The sequence below is a fragment of the Alosa alosa genome, chromosome 18 (assembly GCF_017589495.1).
Source record: "Alosa alosa isolate M-15738 ecotype Scorff River chromosome 18, AALO_Geno_1.1, whole genome shotgun sequence".
Taxonomy (NCBI): domain Eukaryota; kingdom Metazoa; phylum Chordata; class Actinopteri; order Clupeiformes; family Clupeidae; genus Alosa; species Alosa alosa.
The window spans coordinates 8,914,171-8,934,183 of NC_063206.1; the positions used below are offsets into that span (position 1 = coordinate 8,914,171).

At 42.7% G+C, this 20,013-nt stretch overlaps 2 protein-coding genes across 3 annotated transcripts; one reads left to right on the top strand and one right to left on the bottom strand.

The window, feature by feature from the left end:
- Positions 1-1,884: 1,884 nt before the first annotated feature.
- LOC125312000 (SEC23 interacting protein) lies at positions 1,885-11,429 on the bottom strand. 2 transcript variants are annotated; one of them, XM_048270433.1, is made up of 18 exons: positions 11,112-11,429; positions 8,794-9,305; positions 8,260-8,485; positions 7,750-7,943; positions 7,305-7,394; positions 6,888-7,008; positions 6,700-6,789; positions 6,243-6,384; positions 5,537-5,745; positions 5,328-5,425; positions 4,455-4,628; positions 4,250-4,345; positions 3,965-4,129; positions 3,708-3,863; positions 3,379-3,481; positions 3,071-3,268; positions 2,703-2,862; positions 1,885-2,378 (listed from the first exon to the last, which is right to left on the bottom strand). In XM_048270433.1, the coding sequence occupies exons 1-18, from the start codon at positions 11,242-11,244 to the stop codon at positions 2,297-2,299; spliced, it is 2,949 nt and encodes a 982-aa protein (XP_048126390.1). In that variant the 5' UTR covers positions 11,245-11,429; the 3' UTR covers positions 1,885-2,296. The 2 variants fall into 2 exon arrangements, with proteins under 2 accessions (XP_048126390.1, XP_048126391.1); XM_048270434.1 differs by having other exon boundaries at positions 4,455-4,625; positions 11,112-11,428.
- Positions 11,430-11,792: 363 nt separating this feature from the next.
- Positions 11,793-19,779, top strand: LOC125311567 (minichromosome maintenance complex binding protein). The gene is made up of 16 exons (XM_048269765.1): positions 11,793-11,948; positions 12,296-12,381; positions 12,535-12,675; positions 13,029-13,070; positions 13,590-13,682; positions 13,899-14,028; positions 14,301-14,458; positions 15,266-15,363; positions 15,735-15,904; positions 16,212-16,335; positions 16,794-16,911; positions 17,054-17,219; positions 18,000-18,133; positions 18,965-19,129; positions 19,255-19,343; positions 19,552-19,779. The coding sequence occupies exons 1-16, from the start codon at positions 11,891-11,893 to the stop codon at positions 19,676-19,678; spliced, it is 1,899 nt and encodes a 632-aa protein (XP_048125722.1). The 5' UTR covers positions 11,793-11,890; the 3' UTR covers positions 19,679-19,779.
- Positions 19,780-20,013: the final 234 nt, after the last annotated feature.

Genomic DNA, 20,013 nt, shown 5'->3' on the forward strand with positions numbered 1-20,013 from the left:
GTTTACATAAATGTCATCTCTTATTTGCCTCTGGAAGTGGAAGTACTTTCTGAGGGTTATATCTGAACAAGGATATAATAATGTGTTTATTACTGTTTACATTCCAGTTCTATTTTTGTCTGTGAGGTATCAAGTTATCTATTAACAAAAATGTGTCCTCACACACAGCTGCATTCAGCGGCGCCGGAACGAGTTTGAAAAAAAAAAAAGAAGAAAAATCTGGTTTCGGGCTGGGTTCCCAGAGACCATTTTGAAAATTCCAGAGGCCAACTATTCACGCACGTTTTCACGTGGGATATTACGATATAAGATAGTCTAATAATAATTTTTAAAAAGTCTAACAAAAATTGTCATTATGTTACAGAAGGTGCGTGGTTAGGTGCTGTGGTTTCTTTCAAGCTGATTGGACTGCAAGTAGCGTCTTTTTCCGCAGAGTGATTTAGTCTAGGCTAGAAGTTCTAAATGAATAATCTGCAAAAATAAACTGCGTCTGATATTGACAGACACAGACACACCAGCATAACCTGAATTTCCATTCAAGGAATAAAGGAGGTAGTCTATAGCCTACAATAATAATGATCACAATCTCCATGTTCTGTCCTGTGCACGCAGCCAAGCCTTGTTAATGACTGTGATGAAAAGATCTGCACGTAACCTACTTGCTACATTTTGAAGGTTAGCGTAGTAACATGTCACTGTTTATCCCTGTAAGAAAACGACACTAGAATTAGTTACCCAATTGTGCCTGTTCCCTTTGTGTTTGACTGTAATCATGTTATACATTAATTAGTGATTAAAAATGACCTTTCTGCGCTCCATACTTGTAACACGAACTGATCTGACCTGACCCGAGTTTATGTGTGTGCCTGTCTGCACTCATGATTCTCTACAACTTTTTACTGCATTGCCATGAACAAAGTATAAAGGCAAAACAGGTGTTTCTTTGTCGAACAAATTGGGATGCAATGTGAGGCTTGAATTGAATACCATGCAGGAATTTGCTAGGATCTCAAAACCGGATTATGAACATTCTTTGCCATAGAGAAACACTCAATAGCGTTGGATTATAAACATGCTTTGCCACAAAAACAGAGAAAACGTGAGGTAAGTCGAGCTATATGAAGTTATTATTTTGCTGTCACTTCGTCTGTTTTATAACCCAGAAGGATGTACTTGGTATCAAATGATAGCTCTGTCTCCTCTTTCATCTGACATGCGTGGCATATCTATCCGATGACAGGTCCGCGAGTAATTCAAACGAGAGTAATGGGTGTGCAGTTGTTTTTTGTACAGGACGTTATTATTTTGCAGTCACCTTGTCTGTTTGCATAAGCCAGAAGGATCGGCATACTTGGTACCAATGGATAGCCCTGTGTCTCCTCCTTCATCTGATATGCTTGCCATATCTATGCGTTCACGGGTTCGCGAGTAATTCAAACGAGAGTAATGGGTGCGCAGGTGAACGCAGAGACTGTAAATATGATTTAATGTCTTTTTAATCTTCATACTTTAACGTACAGACAAGTGCGTGGTCTCGTTGGAAAGCTCCACTTCTGCTCCGTCACAGGATAAAGGCTTCTCGCTGCTATGAACAGTTGCGGAGCAATGTAACAGAGAAGAAAGGGTGTGTTTATTGACGCACTTTGCATCAATCGGCTTCGAAGGGTTAAAATTTCACGTACCCCCAGGGGTACGCGTAACCCCATTTGGGAACCACTGCTCTAATCAATGCGATGCCGTGTCGGTGTTGTGGTCAACAACAGCCCTTTTTTTTTTACTCCCAAAAAGTGGGCGTTCGCACCCCCTGCACCGGTGCTTCCGGCGCGCTTGAGCTGCATTCAGAAAGTAAAAGTTATCATGAAGAAATTGTACAAAGCCACAGAATGTGTTAATCATAAACGCCTTTGCTTTTTTATTTTATGACTTGTTAATAATGTAATAATGTCACTCTTGCCTGGACCGTTGGGTACTTTCACATTAATTGCGGCTCCATTTTCCCCACGTAATTGATCAACTTCATGGGAATTTCAACTGCAGTTGTATTTACTCTAAAAAATCATTTTAAAACAATGTGGCCTTGAAATCCACTAAGTATCTTTTCTTAATTTAAGACATATGGCATAATACACGTGTATCTGTTTTTACAATACTACAGTAGAAAAAAAGAAAAACCTAAACAAAGACACTTTCCTGTATAATGAATCCACCAACTACAATGACAGGTATTGACTAGAATCTACTGCAGTTTTGAATGTTTCAAAATAAAGGTCTGTGTGGTTTTATGTATTGCACTTCATCAATGGATAATCTGTTCTGGATGTATACCCATGGTTTTGTAGATCTCCTTCAGGATTAGCAGGGCTGTGTCCTCAGACTCCCTGTTGAACAGAAAACGGAAAAAGGCATTTATGTTGATCATGTGACCATTGGTGTGTACAATTCAATGATTCACTTTGAGTACATGACTCCCTGCTGAACTAACTAGGTGAGCTGCAAAGTCTGAATAGCTGTTCTTAGCTTAACTATTCAGATATTAATATCCCTATTTGGTTAGTATTCACATCTAATCAATCAAAATAAATTATCAGAAAATGTAGGTACTTGTATGGTTTCATTAATTATTGCATTATTCATTTGTGCAGTGAGACTGCATATATAATAATGTGAAATATGTTCAATATGTGAACATCTTCATAATGTACCAGTAGCACAGATGGCTTTGAAGAGCAAAGAGGTATTCATTGAAGCTCTCTATGGGTTTCTCTTGCAGGACATAGTCAATACGGTTTCCTCCATTCAGCATTCCAATCTTAACGGACAGGTAATCCTCCTTCTGCTCAGGGCTGTCCACCATCTTGCCCACTGCAATGACAAACATGCAGAGTTTGCACTCATACAAAAACGCTGACGAGGCATTATTACCAAATGGCATTAGGTTTTACACCACAGCATGGAAACAGTCGTTTAACACCATAATTTGACCCTTCTCCAGGCAGGTGGTATAATGTTTTCTAAAAACATGTCTTATCAAATGTGCATAATGGGTGGAGGGACTGATGCCAGCACTCACTTTCTCCTTCCTCTCCTTGCAGTTGCTTCTGCTCCTCCTCCTGGATCTGGTTGGCCACGATGGCCAGTTCGGCCTGTAGCTGGGTGTTGGAGGTGTGAGCTCGCGCAAAGTCGTTGAGCGTCTGCCAGGCGCTCCTCAGGGAGCTGATGACGCTGTGCTTCAGGTCCGAGCCCATCCGCGTCAGACTCTCCTTCAGCTCTGAAAACACAAACGCCTGGGTATTAGCGCGACCTTGGCCAGCCAGGTCACCTCGAGGGGCAGGGGCCCCAAGAGAGAGAGGAATAGAGGACATGACTAAGGAGCCGTACCCAGATGTAATCTCTTTCGGCCCTTGTGGTGGGGGACCAGAATAGGCTTGAGGTCCAGGTCTGGCAGAATCATGGGCTCAATGCGGTAGGCGACAGGGTCCAACTACAATGACACACATTTCGTTTGCATTCAGATCAAAACCACTGAGGTATGAAGATTAAATACAATATCAACTTTACTTATACATGGGCTTTTGAGAGTCAACAATAGATGCTGATATATAAGTGTGGACTGTTCCAAAATAGTTGTAAACAATATTCAAGTCAGATAATTCCCAGGTAAAAATGAAAAAAAACAATATGAACTTAAGTCACAAGAGTGTTCTCACTGGATGGTAAATATTGAAGAATCTCTTGCAGGTAGGCAGTTGATAAGTCTCTTCAATTCTCTCCAGACCTCTTACTGTGAGGAACATGCCGATAGGGGAGCCCAGGGCAAAGAAATTAGAAGGCTCAAAGTCCAGCGCGTGATAGATTACAGACACCTAAACAAACAAGAACCATCGGAACCACTTCATAAAGTGCATCAAATCATTATTTTTTTTGTCTGGTAAACATAAAATAGAGCATGTGAACCAGAACTGACCTGTCCAGTACCAATCTCAAAGTAGTTGTAATCCACATGGATGGAGGACATGGTTCTTCCAACAGGAGGTTTGCTAGAGACTGGGGTTGGGACAGGCTCTGCATTCTGAGGTGGAGGAGCCTCTTTAACCACGTCCTTTATGGCTGGCTTTTCTGCTGCTGCCGCCTGCCATGTTATTGAAGATGTTTTTGGGTCATTTGTCTCTGATCACATGATTTCTTATTTGTCTCGAGTGAAAGCAGTCAAGGAGAGACTTGCAGCAGAGGTGAGAATGTGGATGCTTACCTGCTTGCTTGCCCTTTCTTTGACAAACTTGGCAAACTTCTTGCGTGGCCCCAGGGGAATGCCCATCTCTTTTAAATCCTCAACTGTGCACATCAGCTACAGAGGACACAAACAAAAAATACACGTCACTGCTTTTGTCTCATTGTATTACCACATAATGATAAATATATAGATATTGACGAGACGGTAAAAATGAATCCCTTACAAAAGATTCTATATCAATCTTCTCCTGCTCAAATGTGCTCTGGTATTCTGAGAGACCCAGGTGCTCCAGAACAGCTGATAGGTCTGCAAACTCCTCTCCATCCTCCTTCGATTCCTCCTCACACACCGCCTGACTTGGAGCATTGTTCTCCTCACTGACTGGTGTGCTGATCTGCTTCATGAAGCACAGAGGTTTTCAGCAAGTTATTAAACGTTCTATAGTAACCAGGGGCCTATACTACGAAGCAAGTTCAACATGCCCAGATTATCTTTTTGTTAGCTGGTTGGGGGGAAAAAAAAAGTCAACACAGGCTTCACAATCGATGAGCCCGTTCATATAGAAGGGCTCTACTGGACTTTGTATCATTTGGAAGAATCAAGAGGGTTAAAGCCAAGCTATCTTGAGAGAAACAAATAATTACTTCTGTATTCATTAAGGCATGATAAGGTTACCTAGGGTGGTATAATCTGATGGTGTATTGCATTAAATAAATCTTTTGCTTTGATTTATTTTTGTGTGTACATCGATATTAGCGTCATGTCAAATCTATCCGCAGGATCAAACATTTTAAGATAGGCAAAGCTCCGTCTGATAACATATTTGAGGGAAGCTTGCAAGTATCATCCAGGATGAAATCTTAAGTTACCTTTTATTTGTAATTCCCAAATCCTGAGCTGTAGTACAGGCCGCCTCATGTAACCCAACTGACAAATAACCATTAATTATGAACTCATCAGGAGGTGGTATATTTTCAGTTCATGACCACAATTTGCCTATGCAATACCTTCAGCGTACTGTGCACACATTCTCAGTCATCACTGGAAATGAGCTTTGGCAGGCTAAGAGCAGAGTAATTGCCATCCATGTCCATACCTGTTTGGCATCAGGCGAAGTACTGCCATTGGCCGTTGGGGTACCAGAAGGAGAGCCTGTCTTCTGATTTGATAGCAGGTCAAAAAGAATGAGAGAACCTGTAAAAGATATTGGGGGGTTAAAGCGGTTCAAGATTTACAATGAAGTCACTCCACCAATCGTTCCTTCCGGTCTCCAAAGTGACATGACACCAGAGTGTATTTTCCTACCTAAACTGTGTCCAGACACAGATATACCGCCTTTAAAGTCAGGATTCCTTTCCATGAAAAGAGCGTAGATGCGATTGATCTCCTTGGCAACTGTGTCCATGATAGTCTGGCAGTATGTGGGGCTATTGTAGAAGAGGACATCTAGGAGGGTCTCGTTAGTGAAATGGCGTAAACGACCTGTGCTGGGTAGAGTGATCTTCTTTATCCGCCTGCAAGAAAGAAAGAAAAAGCAAACGGAGTTCCAATCAGTTGACTCAAAAGCAAAGAAACAAGCGGAGCTCTCGTAGCCCTTTTCCACTGACAGAGAACCGGTTCTGTTCACGTTCCCGAACCAAAACTTGAACAATTCGGAGCATTTCAACTAAACAAAAACTGGTTCAGAATCTGGCACTTTAGTTCGGGGCTGGACCAAAGAATTTTGGGAGTGGGTGTGTCATTCTAAACACTATTGAGTTTGCCCTCCTTATCAACTGTTGCCATGATTAAACAAAACTAGTCAACTAGCACTACATTGCGACGTTAACTAGCATTTTATTTTTGTTTATGAGTGCAACAACCATTGTTGATGACGCATCCTTGGTCTGTCCAAAACTAGTGGAAATGCAGGTTGGTTCATTACATAGCATTACATTCTGAACTGAACCGGTTCAAGAATGTGTTCTCTGACGGTCGAAAAACGCCCTCAGCAACTTGGCGGCCCCTTTACCTGTCCACTCCGGTGGCATCACCATGCAGGGCTGTGTGCCACTGCACAGGCAGGAACTCCACCCTGCTGATGACCCGCTCATCCTGGGGCTTCTTAAAGTGACTCTGCAGGAGCTTCAAGGACACGCTGCGGAAGTCGTCCACTGTCGAGGCACAAGATGAAGAACAAAAATGGAACACTCACTCACCCACTCACTTGAGTCTTAGACCATTCAACCAGCGGATAGCATTTGAGTGGCAAGCAGTTTAAAGCAGTCTTCAAAAAGGCTACTCAAAATGTATGTAACAGATTTGATTTGGCATGAAGAATGTCTAACTACCCATCCCTGTGGTGACTATTAGTCACCAAGCATGAAATGCTGAATGATTAGATAAAATACTTTGCTGAAACTTGCCCTGATGATAAAGTTTCAGCAAAGTACAGTATTTGCCATCAGGAGCACTGGAAACACACTCACCACACTCCACCATGCTCCTGAACCTCAGGTCACACACTGGGCCAATCCCATGTACCATAAACACCAGATGGTCAACCTGCGGCATTTCTCCTGGAGGGGGGGGATTTAGATGAGGTAAGTGACACTAGAAAAACACAGGGATGTTGATAGTACATGTTTCTGGTACACCTGAGGGCACCTGTCCTTACCATCAGGGACTTCATCATGGTCATCATCTACCCCCCTCTTGACCACTCTGGGTCTCGTCTGCCCATCTTGGGTGGTGCCCCATTCATCTGGCATGGCAGACGGCTGGAACTGAACAATCACCTAAACGGAGACACGCCAGACAAGGCAAAGCATGTGAGTAAGGTCTAAACAGATGACGTCTGAAGAGAGAGCACATGAGCACCCATTTGTATTACTGTTGACAGTTTGGATTTTGTATTGCTGTTGACAGTTTTTACATCCAAGTTATCAAATTAACTTTGAGACAACTGAATCTATTTTAAAATGTTTTGAATGCTATATGTTCTCCACAGAAAAAAAAAAAAAGACTAAACTAAACTAACTAGGGCTGCAACAATTAACTGACGCTGGTTACAAAGAGGCAGGTCATGTCTTACCTTTGGATTATGCATGACGATAGTTTCTCCAGATGGGAATTCCAGTCTCCGATGCCACTGATTAGTGGATACAGCTTTTTTATATTCAGCCTTAGAAAAGGACACATGATAAATGACTTAATCAAGGGTTTCAGTAGATTTTCCTGACATGGCTTGTGTGTGAATAATTGAAGACAATACATGTGAATAATTATTTCCATACAAAATCTGCAACTGGTCTAGAGGATGCAAAAATAAGTAAAGTACAATATTTTTTTTCCAACACCAAAACCCCCCCCTCATTGACAAAACTGTTGTGGGCACTTAATTACCATCATTAATTATCATTAGTACATTACTTTGTACTATTTGATTTTATTGAAAGTATTTATTACTTTACAAACATCAAACACGTTCCTATTAAAGTGTTAGGGGGTTGGGGGTATATTCATCAACACTGACAAACCTCCAGTTTCTCGCTGAACTCCTCTGAGTATGGAATGAAGCGGCTGTCTGTGTCTCCTTTGTAGAACCAGCTGCAGCGTCGCACCTCTGTTGGCTCCTCCTCCCAATACACCGCCGTGCGCATCCGGTCATACAGCTGGACGTCATAGCGGCCGCCATCCGTGGACACAATCACATTCTCTGGGTCTGGTTGGACTAGGGACACAGGAATGGTTTATTGGACAAATGAGTGCAGTTTGTTGCATGATCCATCCATTAATTTAAAGATACAAGAGGGAATAAGTCAATCTGTAACATTATATCATCAGTTATGCAACATTAACCTGTCTATTGACATCTTAACTTGTGATACTGGCTGTCCTATGAAGAGTTTAACTACATTTCCTTAAAATGAAGCCCACACACACACATACACACAAAATCTATTTCAACTGCATTGTTAATTTTAACCCCCACTTAACAGCAACCTATACAATGGGGGAAACACTACTAATCCACTGTGTTGGTATACCTGAATTAAAGGTCTCCTCCAAGCGAAGAGAGTCCAGGATACTTAAGGGGAGCCAGACCTTCTTGGACTCCACTTGCTTGCAGTAGAACCAGTGGAGCTGCACAGGCTCGTAGACGTTGTAGTTGTACGGCATCATAGGGTTGGCCGGGACCAGAGGTCCAGCCATACTGGGCCCCATGGGGGGCATTGGACTCTGCGTGGTAGGAGGAGGAGGAGGAGGAGGGGGCTGGAGGGACACAGAGGGATATGAGTTAAGGATGTCCAGAGAGAAGAGTACTAATTAAAGTGAAAACGATTGTGGCATTGCATTAGTGGAGGTCATGGTCATGTACATTAGCTGAATGATTAACTTTGAAGGACAGGAGACTGAACTGTATCTCAGTATATTAGGTGTTCTAATCATGAATCATATCTATTCATAAACCATATTACTTCTGAACCGACAACTGAACTTGGATGAGTGGCTAAAATCCTAATGGATTTAAATTTGCGAGTGTGACGGTGAATGCAGTTGAGAATAATGGCCAGTCGTACCGTTGCGAATGCAGAAGGTCCCATCTGGAATGTCTGAGCAGGAGGTCCCTGTGTGTAAGGGTTGGTGTTCTGTGGGGGAATCTGCTGCAGGACTTCCGGGGCCGGGATATAGGGGTTGGCCCTGCTGCTCAGAGGCGTGTGACGATAGGGGTTGTAGGACTGCTGGGAGGCCTGGGGAGGTGGGGGAGCTCCCATGGTGGGAGGGGGAGTAAACTGGCCCATGGGGCTTTGGTAAACTGCACTGTTGAACTGCGGAGCTGCGGCTGTGCTGGAGAGGGGTAATGTGGGGCCCGCAGCCAACGTGGCAGCGGCAGGGCTGGAGACCAGCGAGGGGCCAGAGGTCATGGGGGCGACAGTGGGGGCTGGGGGCGGGCATGGCTGGTGCCCGATGGAGGCGAAAGGGTCGCTGCTGGTGGTCGAACTGGAGAAGTAGCTGAATGTGGAGGGTTGTGGGGCTGTGCTGGAGGTCTGGCCCAAGAAGCTGTCTTCCTCACCAACGTCAGTGGAGTCATCTGCAGAAACACAGAAGAAGGTGAAGGTGAGTCATTCCGTGTCAAATGAGACAAAATCCAGGAAAATGGGTGTAGCACCGACTCTGATTTTTCTCAAAGTTTGTTTACACAATGTTTAGGTTCCATAACTAAAACCTGTCAAATATTTGTGTTCAATTCTATTGTTTTTTTATAGTATTTTTGCCCTTGATTGTTTGCACTCTATAAAAAGCCTTTTCTTGGAAGTCATGTTTGGACATTTATATCTTAAAAAGTATTATTCTTAGCCTGACCAAACTTTGTAGAATGGAAGACAAACATGCTCTCAGTAAGATTCAATCATTAAACGTTTGTACCACAGTCTCATTCTTTTTATAGAAGTCACTAGTTCAGAAAAAACATGCAAAAAAATGATATTGAGGGTCTACAAACTCTTTTCTTCGCCTTATTCACCCGGCGGCCAGAACGAGGCTACAGGGTACACTTGCCATTACACCTAAGTGCAGATGGTGGTGGTAATGCACTCCGTTTGCAAACTGCCAAAAAAAAAAAAACTCACCGAAAAAGTCTCCAAAACAAAAGGCCATAATAATAAGGATAAAACAAGGTGTGTTTGTATTTTTGTGTCATTTTGCCTGTAACTACATGCATTTATTCTGTGAATGGGACTTGGTACAATATTGGTACTTTACACACTAAATATCCATATACTTACCCATTTTCACATAGATTTGTATGGTCCTACTGGCTACCCCACATTGGTTTTAGGACCCATTGATGATATAGACAAGTTTTGATCAAAATCTGAGACGTGCAGCAACAACCTTGCTGTATCTGATTTGACACGGAATGACTCAGGTGACATTTCACTTACATTGCCTTACCTTGCCTTGATGTTCACTTCAAGATGTAACATATCGTATAACACTACTTAAAATACTGCAATTTACATTTAACTTGAAGTACAAACAAAATATAAACATTGCTTAAGTTGCCCCATGCCTCCAGACATTTTCTACAACGTGACACACAAGTGAAGAAAAGAACAATTAATGGGATGGGTCTGTTGTAGAAAAATGCTCTAACCTACAAAGTAATAGTTGTCCAGACCAAACCAAACGGTTTTTACAGTTTGATGCTTACTTGACCCGACAGAACAAAACATAACATTAGGACTGTTTTAATTTCTACTATACACATAATGGACTATTTCAGTTTTATTTAGGTACATCATTAGTACGTAAATGACGCGAATGTAGGACATCAAAGGCATTACATGCCTGTCATGGCTCTAATTAGTATTTTTATCGAAGACCCAAGAACCTTTAGCATAACCTGACATCGGATGACAACTCATTATCAACAAAGTACACATAACAAATATAGGCTACAACTGGACTGTAACAGTTTGGAAACTGAGTAATGTTGTCTTTGACATGCCAATCATTGTAATAACACTTGTAAAAATGTATGGTGTTCGCACACATTTAAAAGGGGATTGAAAACCGAATCTAGTTCCCTTTAACATTCAAGTGCTTTCACTATCCTATGCCTATCTGACCTATTTGGCTAGTTCAATGACTGTAGAAAAGATGCCAGCTGACATCAACCATAGTAGACATCAGTTGGCTACTACCACTTTTCTCACATGATGATGACTTTGAGGTCGGGTGGACAACCACAAGAGACTAGTGATAGCAAAAAGGCAACATAATTATTTTAACAATTTAGCTGACTAGCCAGATAGCTGGCTAACAAGTTATCCAAAAGCTAGCTTACTTTGACAGGCTCAAACAGTTGGCTAGCAAGTATGTTTCCTTATCTCACCTCCCGATAACACCGCAGGACCAGAGGCTTGACTGACAGGTATGAAAGGCAGGTTAAAATTGAACTCAGGTGCCGCAGAGAACAGTAAATTTGCGTTTGAATTGGGAGCGTTACTACCCCTTCTATCAGCCATTTTTGCTTAGAAATTACACGTAGCTTATCCTCCAGCTGGACAAGGCATAACTTCACTCAACCCGGATCTGAGAAGGTTCCTCTTCGTCATTCAGTGCAGAATAGTTTGCGCGGAGTGTCAAAGTGGTACAACATAAAGACGATCTCTGCCAAAGGAAAACCCCACGCTAAGGTTAATTATTTGTTCTATATATCTGCGAAAGTCGCGGTCGAAACGTTTATCGTGTCAGAAAGACGGAAATCTTTTTCAGACCAAAGTAATCAAACATTTAATCGATTATAATTGCTATGCCCCTATATGCTGCCCCCTGTTGCTTTGGCTGTCTTACTACTTTAGTAGAGTTTACTACAGTCATAAAATAAATCAAATTCTCCCTGCTTTAAGTCTTTGTTATACATTTGCTAAAAAAAAACATTTAATTATCGTTTTTGTTCGTCTAAGGCATTTACCATCAAATACAGAATAGTTGCGGCAAAATTAATCTGCTTGAGTCTATGGCTTGAGTTCACAGGTTAAAGTTTTATGACGTAATTTTCCCGCCACGGCTAACTGAGTGGGGTGGGACAACGTGATTACAGATCAAATTGGTGGACAGTGTCTTGTGAAATAAATATACAATAATATTACTTACATTTTCATCAATACAATGCCTTCCGCACAGGACTGGATTAATAATCCTCTGGGCGTTGTCGAGGGGATGTTTGGTAAGAAACAAACCCATGCGAGAATGTTTGCTTGCTTGATAGCTAACGAAGTTAACTTAGCTAAAAAGTTGAAAAGCTTATCCACATGTCCGTATAAATTTGTGTTGCGTTTTAATTCGCATCGTAATTTACATTCTACTTTTGCAAACAGTGAGTAAAACTAAGAAGACAGTTTTGGTGTTACCATCGCACTATAGTTGGGGTTTTGGGCAAATACAAAATGATAACTTTGACTGTTATTGTTGTGGTTAGGAACGTGTCAGTTGTCTCCTCATCCTTTCATTCGTAATGGCTCTTGTTGAAGCATATTTATATATATTAATCTGTGAGTATGTCAACTTTTACAGCACAGAGCAACTGTAATCCAGAATGGGGGGAAAAAGTGGTGGATTACTTCAAAGACAAATTGTCAGAGAAAGAAGCACAAACTTGGGTAAAAAGACGTGATTTTTTTTGTCACTTGAAAATGTTATGGCCATGCGAGGCCTACAGTTAATGTAACTAAAAAAAAACGGAGGAATTGATCACAGACTTGAAGAACCTGCGACATTTTGAATGGCTCTCTGATATGAGCCTGTATTTACAGGTTCCCTCACTGAACGACGTTCCTCTCCATTACCTGAAGCCCAACAGTCTGGTGAAGTTCCGTTGTCTGGTGCAAGACATGTTTGATCCAGAATTCTACATGGGAGTGTATGAAGCTGTAGACCCTGTGACCAAGTCAAAAGCAAGTCTTGTTTTGTTTTGATACGGGTGGTGGTAGGTAGTGTTAAAGAGCCGGGCTAGTATGCAGTTGCCTGAAAAGTTGTGGGTTAAATTCCTGGCTTCCTTCGTTCTGCACTTGAGCAAGGCACTTAATCCCAAGTGGCTCCGGAGACACTGGCCTTTGTAATTTCATTGACATAATAAATCGCCTGTTAAATGAATAAATGGAAATGGAAATTGGATTTGACAAATACATGACGTGACGCTAAACCTAAAGCACAAACTAGTGTTTTATTTTTTCAATTGATAGATTTAAACTAGACAGTAACAGCAATTTGGCCTGTGTTTCATAACAGACTTTTGTGATTATTTCAGAGTCTGAAATGTGGAAAATACAAGGATGTCACAGACTGTGTTGTAAGTACCTTACTTGTCTACTTTACCTTAGCTACTATACTATACAACCATTTATTGATTATTTACTGATTTTGGGGTGTATTTTTGTCATGATTTTATAGTAGGTTGCATTGCATCATTGCTACATGCATATGAGACACAACTAGTAATTCCCTTTTAATACCAAATGGGGGCAGTATCTTAGTATGTTGGCAATATATCAATATTGCATATCACCATCTCTGAAAACCTGAGAAGTGTATTTTATTGTAACTTCTTTGTGATCTGCCTCACAGAAGGAGGTATTAGGCCATAGTTTGAAGAGGGTGGTGTTAGGGGTTTTGCATGAGAAATTAGAACTTGAAAATCTTGCAGGATTTTCTTTAAGACTAAATTACATTGAGGGTTTTTGTTTTCTGTAAGCTCTATATGCATTGTGCTGCCATTTGCTAGTGCATAGAAATGAAAGTGCTTGAAATGCTTGAAATGTTTGTATGGCTAATTCAAACCAAACCAAGGTATTCCTCTATCTGATATCAGCAGGTGGATTTCAATTCCAGAAACAGTGTCACATCTGAAAGACAAACCTTCTACTGTGTGCCAGTTCCAGGGGAATCTCCATGGGTGAAAGAGATATCCTTCACATTCATTGTTCCTAGTGATTAGGAACAACATCAATGAAAAACTCAATCATCACCAAAGTCATAGCTATTGCTTTAACCTTTAAATGAAAGGTTTATGCAAGAGATGAGTGATTTTAAAAATTACACATGATGACATGATGATCTCCAATAGTCTGGATGTTGGACACTGTTATATTAGTTAATTTATTCCTTGACTGTTGACCACTGCTATGCCCACTCTAGCCAGGCTCGTGTCATTCCCTCCACCTCTTACACTCCAAACCGACAGAAGCGCAGCTATGAAGACGATGATGAAATGGACACACAACCACAAAGGCCAAGGGACTCAAACACAGGTAGAAGGAAAAATGGCACCAATATGTATTCTGCCATTTGGGTTAACGGCACCTCTATGTAATCCGTCATTTGGGTATTGTTGGTTAAATAATTTTATGACCACTCATTATGAAAATCCACTTTTTTTATGTCATGTTTTAAAGGGTGATCTAATGATGAAAGTTTTGTCACTCACTTCAATCTGTTAATTATGTTGAAGTTTTTGTGAAATATATTTTTTTTTTTCCAAAAACATTCTCTCACCAGTAACTTTCTGCCACTCTCTATACAGGATCTCATAGTTCTGGTGACTCCCAAAGAAACGGTGACCCCAAACGCCAGGAGACAGAAGCTCCCTCTAGCAGCAGCACCTCTCCCCCAAGCTGCGCTTCCCCTCTGGACCTGAACTACCCCTTACCTGGAGAGCAGGGCCCTGCCTGCCTGGTCAAGGTACCTGCAACTTCTGTGGCTCTTCACACCTGTTGATGATGATCATGAGATGTCATAATTGACCTGTCCCTAAGCCCCGCCCCCCATTGTTACCGTGTGAAAACTCGGACAAACAAACCAGACTCCAGAAGCTATCAAAAGGGACTTAATTATGCTATGGAGGGGTGTATTCAAAACTTTAGAATACATACAAGGTGATAAGCAGTTGTGGCGAGTAGCCGTGCAAATCACTGTGCAAAAACCACTGACGTTAATGCTAGCTAGCTAGTGGAAGATTGATACTAAGATATGTTAGGTTACGTTAATATTTGATGTAGTAAGAATATAGTAGTTGGTTAATTAGCATTTTCATCTTGGGATTTAACAGGGAACCTGTGCCCACGTTGTTGGCTTAGTAGCCTACATTACGTTGAGCTGTTGCAAATGTGAGAGACATCCTGTAGGCTACTGTTGATGAAAATATACCCCGTTTTCTCTCGGGGTACTGGCTATCAGTATTATACGTCCCCCTGCAAAACGTTTGACCATGGTTATCCGTCAGGGTTTTTTGAGTTAATAAACTCCATAAATAACCATTAATTTGTCATTTTATGCCTCCTCCCCGTTGTTTCCTATGGAGTTGTCCGAGCTGATGTCCGAGTCCCGTTGAGGCTGGACTGTCATTGGCTCCTCAGCGTTCTAAGGGTGGCGCTTAGCGACAGGTCAATTGTGTACAGCTCTTTTTGGAAAAGCCTTCTGGATGACCAGAGGAACTTTTCCACAGTGTTGAATAGTGAGCTCAGTAGTTTGTCTTTTGTTGATTGACAGGTGTACGAGGGCTGGGAGAGCTTCAAACTTAACGACACACTGGAGGTGTTTGGGATCCTGTCTGTTGATCCGACTCTGAGCGGAGTGGCTGAGGAAAAGTAAGATTCTTCTCAGCTAGGGTTAAGTGGCTTTTATCTGATTAGATACAGAGCTCAGAGAGAATATCTCACACAAGATTACATGCGAAAGTTACCTAATATTTGGACTTCTATACCTAGCTAAATCACATTTTCTTGTGGTAGGCTTTTTACATGTCTTTTCGTAAAAGCATTTTATGTCATTTTCACTTTTCTGTTCAACAGTGCTGTAACCAAAGTGAGAGTAAAAGTGAAAAGCAAAACACTGTCAGATTTCTGTTGACATAGGGAACTGCTGGAAACATGTTGAGCTCATCCAAAGTGTTTCTGTGTTCCTTCAGTCTCCTTTTAATGTGTCAGTGAGTAATGTTCTTGTCCTGTCTGCATTTTAGAGACGCCACTTCACTGTTGGACCCCGCGGATTCCATGGAGACGGCAGAGGAGCAGAGAGCTCACAGCCCTCCTCCTTCTCTAGTGCCTCGTCTCCACATGGTCTATGCCCTGCCCCTTCAGCACAACAACCCACTGCTGCCTTCTGCTGGGTCGGAGGACAAAAACGCCTGTAAGCCTAAACGGACATCTAAAAATAGCATCACACAGGTTTAGAAGTTGCCACACACACAAAGCAGTGTTTTCCCTGTAACATTAACATGTATTAATGGATCTTGACACAAAAACTTAGATTGCATTTATCATACACTATGTGTTTATTTCATACTTAGTCATGCGTAATGTTGTAATTTTGACAGCCCATTCATCCATTGGTATTGTAGGCAGTTCGTTAACAAGATCTTTCATTGCAACTAGCAGCAGTTGCAACTAACAGTTTCTATTTCAGTACTGAATGTGTTGGTCTTTTGTTTGTCCAGTTGTCACCAGTTTCCTGAGTGAGCTGGGTTCCATCAGGTCCGAGTTTCTGGCCTACCTCACACACATCCTGCTGGGGGACACCCTGGCTGCAGAGTACCTGCTCCTGCACCTCATCTCTAATGTGTACGTGACCACCTCCGTCTCAGACATCTCTCCTCTCTACCACTGCACTGAACTGCCTTGCACTATATTTATATTTAAATCTTAAATCTCAGGCTATACTGATATTGCACTATTCCTTCCCTCTCTTCAATTGTTATTGTATATTTTTTGTAAATGTGTAAATTCTTTTGTATTTTTAAACTGTATACTTAACAGTATTTTCTTATGTTTCTTACTGTCCTTTCTGTTTTTTTCTTTAAAACAATTCTTTATTTGTTAAGCGAGTTATACTTTGAGAGCAAAGATTAACCAGAGTCAAATTTCTTGTTTGTTTACGCAAACCTGGCCCATAAAGCTGGTTATTGAAACCCCTTTAGTTAGTAAATGGATGGGATTAGCATTATGTGCTATAAATAGGAGCAGTAGAGAGAGATGGTAAATGTTATTGCCTTCTCAAACCCGTTGATGTGTCTGCTCAGGTACGCCCGACGGGATGTTCTTCCGCTGGGTAAGTTCGCCCTGAACCTCAGCGGCTGCCCCCAGACCTCCCCATACACGGAACATCTCTACCGGATCATTCAGCACCTCGTGCCATCTGTGAGTGTTTATTGCACACAGCTATTTGCTGACTTGGTGCAGTTGCTACATGTGGTGTCGACTGGACCAGCGCGAGAGACTTGGCTTGACGGTCAACAGTTATCATCAGCTCTGATGCAAATGTCCCTTTTCATCCCGACAGTCGTACCGTCTGCCAATGAGCCTTCAGAACATGAACAGCATGCGGTTGGTGCCGCGGAAGGACTACGCGGCCAATCGGCTGGTGAGCGGCGCCCTGCAGCTGGCTAGCAACACCTCGCTGTTCCTCGACGAGACCCAGCTGGAGCAGGGCCAGCTGGACGCCTCAGGTGAGAGGAGAGCCAGGGTGCCAGCGAGTGGGGCGGGGCGATGCCGAGTGGACAGGCAGGGTGGGGGACTGTACAGCACGAGGGGGACAGGCGAGGCCGAGCGCTGAGCCACAGAGGAATTTCCTCAGCTTTCACGGGATTTGTCGCTGTGACCGTGTGGTGGCGGGACTGTCGCGGGGGAGTGCGTCAGTGGCACTGGGCTCGCCGGTTCTCGGGTGCTTAACAGTGTTGTACTTGTCAACAAGGAGGCATTTCGGCAACCACTCGACACTTTTATGCCCTCCTGATGGCCCGAAGGGCACAGGCAGAAGTGATGTCATGTGGCAAAACCTGAAGGCATCTGTTCCATTCACAGCGCCAGTGGCGAAGCTCTTAGAAGATCCAGTTACATTTTTTGGGTGTAATAAAGTGACCTGACGTGAGGGGCGCTTGACCCAGGCCTGACCCACAGTGCAAATAGCAAAACAACATGTCAACAACAACAGCCATGAAGACATGCAGCAGAAGCATGACAAATGCCAGCCTTTTATTGTGTGGACATTAGAGCCAATCACAGACAGTGCAATCCTGAAGTTAGCGTGTCAGTTATCGGCATGACTAGAAACTAGAGCCGAGTCCTTTTCATTAGGAACAGCATTGCATAGATTTGGTGAAATGTGCAGTTTCACATTGTGTTATGTATGTATATGTATGTATGGCATGTTTGCAGATGTATGTATGGCATGTTTGCAGACGTGCATTCCTTTGACTCCCCTCTCTGCTCTCTTTCTCCTGGCGTAGGTGTGCGGAACATCACAGCACTAGGCAACCTGATCTCCTGGCAGAAGGTTGATTACGACTTCAACTACCATCAGATGGAATTCCCCTGCAATATTAACGTGCTGGTCGCGTCAGAAGGACGATCACTGCTGCCTGTGAGGACAAAAGGCCTCTCACAGAAACACAGAAAACACACACACACACACACATATAGAGTAGAGTCAGGCAGACGCCCCTCTAGATTTACACAAGCTGAGTTTCCATGCAGGCAGTGGCACACATGAGACAAACACGTGGAGCACTGGGGATTTGTTTTCCATGGGGCACCTGTGGAGCCAGCAGTATTTCCGACCCTGTGTGTGTGTGTGTGTGTGTGTGTAGGCAGGCAGGCTCATCAGTTCCCTGGCCTCGCTTTGATGCGAACAGTCTGAGGAATGTGCTGGGCTATTCTCGTATGTTAGTCTCAGGGGTTGCCATGGCTGCAGCTGCACCACAAGGACACGAGTGGGGGGGGGAATACCAGGCAGGGCCTTCCACCACAGAGCACAGCAAACACACCTTTCACCAAACGTCCCAAGCTCTTTTTGTCTCTCTTGTTTATCCTACAGAAAGCACACACAAGTGTTTCTGGACAGGAAAGTTAGTTCCTTTTTTAAGTTGCTTAGACTAGAATCTTGTGGTGATTTTTGTCACGAAGACTGTTAGACGCAAACCGCAAAGGCATTTCACAGTTGCCGTTGAATGACCTAAAGCAGTCATTCAAGTTGCATGGCAAAGATGTTCCCACATAGTTTTGGACCAGCACATTGGCCTTATGCAACCCAATTCAACAGAGTGTTTACACCCTTGTGTTCTGCTCCTTAAAGATCAGACAGAACAGAAGTAGGTAATCACCAGAATTCAGATAATCTGATCTGTAATAGGTTTTGCTGATGGATATAATGATGATATTCATGGTGCTCTCTCGTCTCTTCCCATCCCTGTAGTCGGACTGTCAGGTGCATATGCAGCCCCAGATGACACCACCCAACCTGGAGGAGTACCTGAGTGCCATCCAGGCGGCCCAGGCGCCATCCCAAATGAACAAATTCCGCCTGTTCCTGAGTGTGGCCCGCCAGCTGGACTACAGCATCTCCGAGGAAGTCACAAAGGTAAGGAAAGCGCATTCAGGAGAGAGTCCCCTCTGGCCGAGAAGTGTTCCATCCAGACTATGGCAATCTGGGATGGGTAGAAGAAATGAATGAATAATGTCTGGTGAATTTTGTTTTTCTTTTAGGCGGTAGAAGATGATTTTGTTGAGATGCGTAAAGATGACCCCCAGAGCATGTCAGCAGAGGACTTGCACAGAATGTTGGTCGTTTCGAGGTGAGTTTCCACTGAACTGACAATATAGTGGTCCCCCCCTCAACCACCCACCCCCACTGCATAAGATAATCCCATCTTTTTCTTTCCTACAATTTGAAGATTTCTTTTCTAACCAGTACTTTTGGTCTACATCTTTTGAGATCTTGTGTAAACAACCTACAGCCACTCAAGGAGAAGAGAGTAATGTCATTTTATTTGCCTTTTCCAGGTTGCTGTCTCTTAGTTTTGGTCAGACTACACTCTCCACAGATGTGTGGATGAAGACCAAACATCTTGAGCTGTTGCGTATGAGCAGAGTACAGCAGCAGAAATCTGTTAATGGCCACGAACCATAGGAACCCTGTTGCTATGGCTATAAAGGCATTTCTCTTCTCTTATCCAAGTTGTTAATGATATTAAGGACTGTGTTCTAATAAAATTATTCATGTTTAGTAAGCACCTGTTATCAGTAAATTATCAAATTTCCTGAGTTGAGCTTTGATCTTGAACTTGTATCCAATGGGAGGGGAGAAGTGGGACTTTTTCAACTTGAGCCTGGAGAAAGATTCTATCTCTAAGCAGATTAATTAAATAGCTGCAATCTATTTTAAGTGTCACTTCCAAATAACAAAATGACTGACTGTGTATACACTGCCGTTCAAAAATGTGGGGTCACTTAGAAATTTCCATT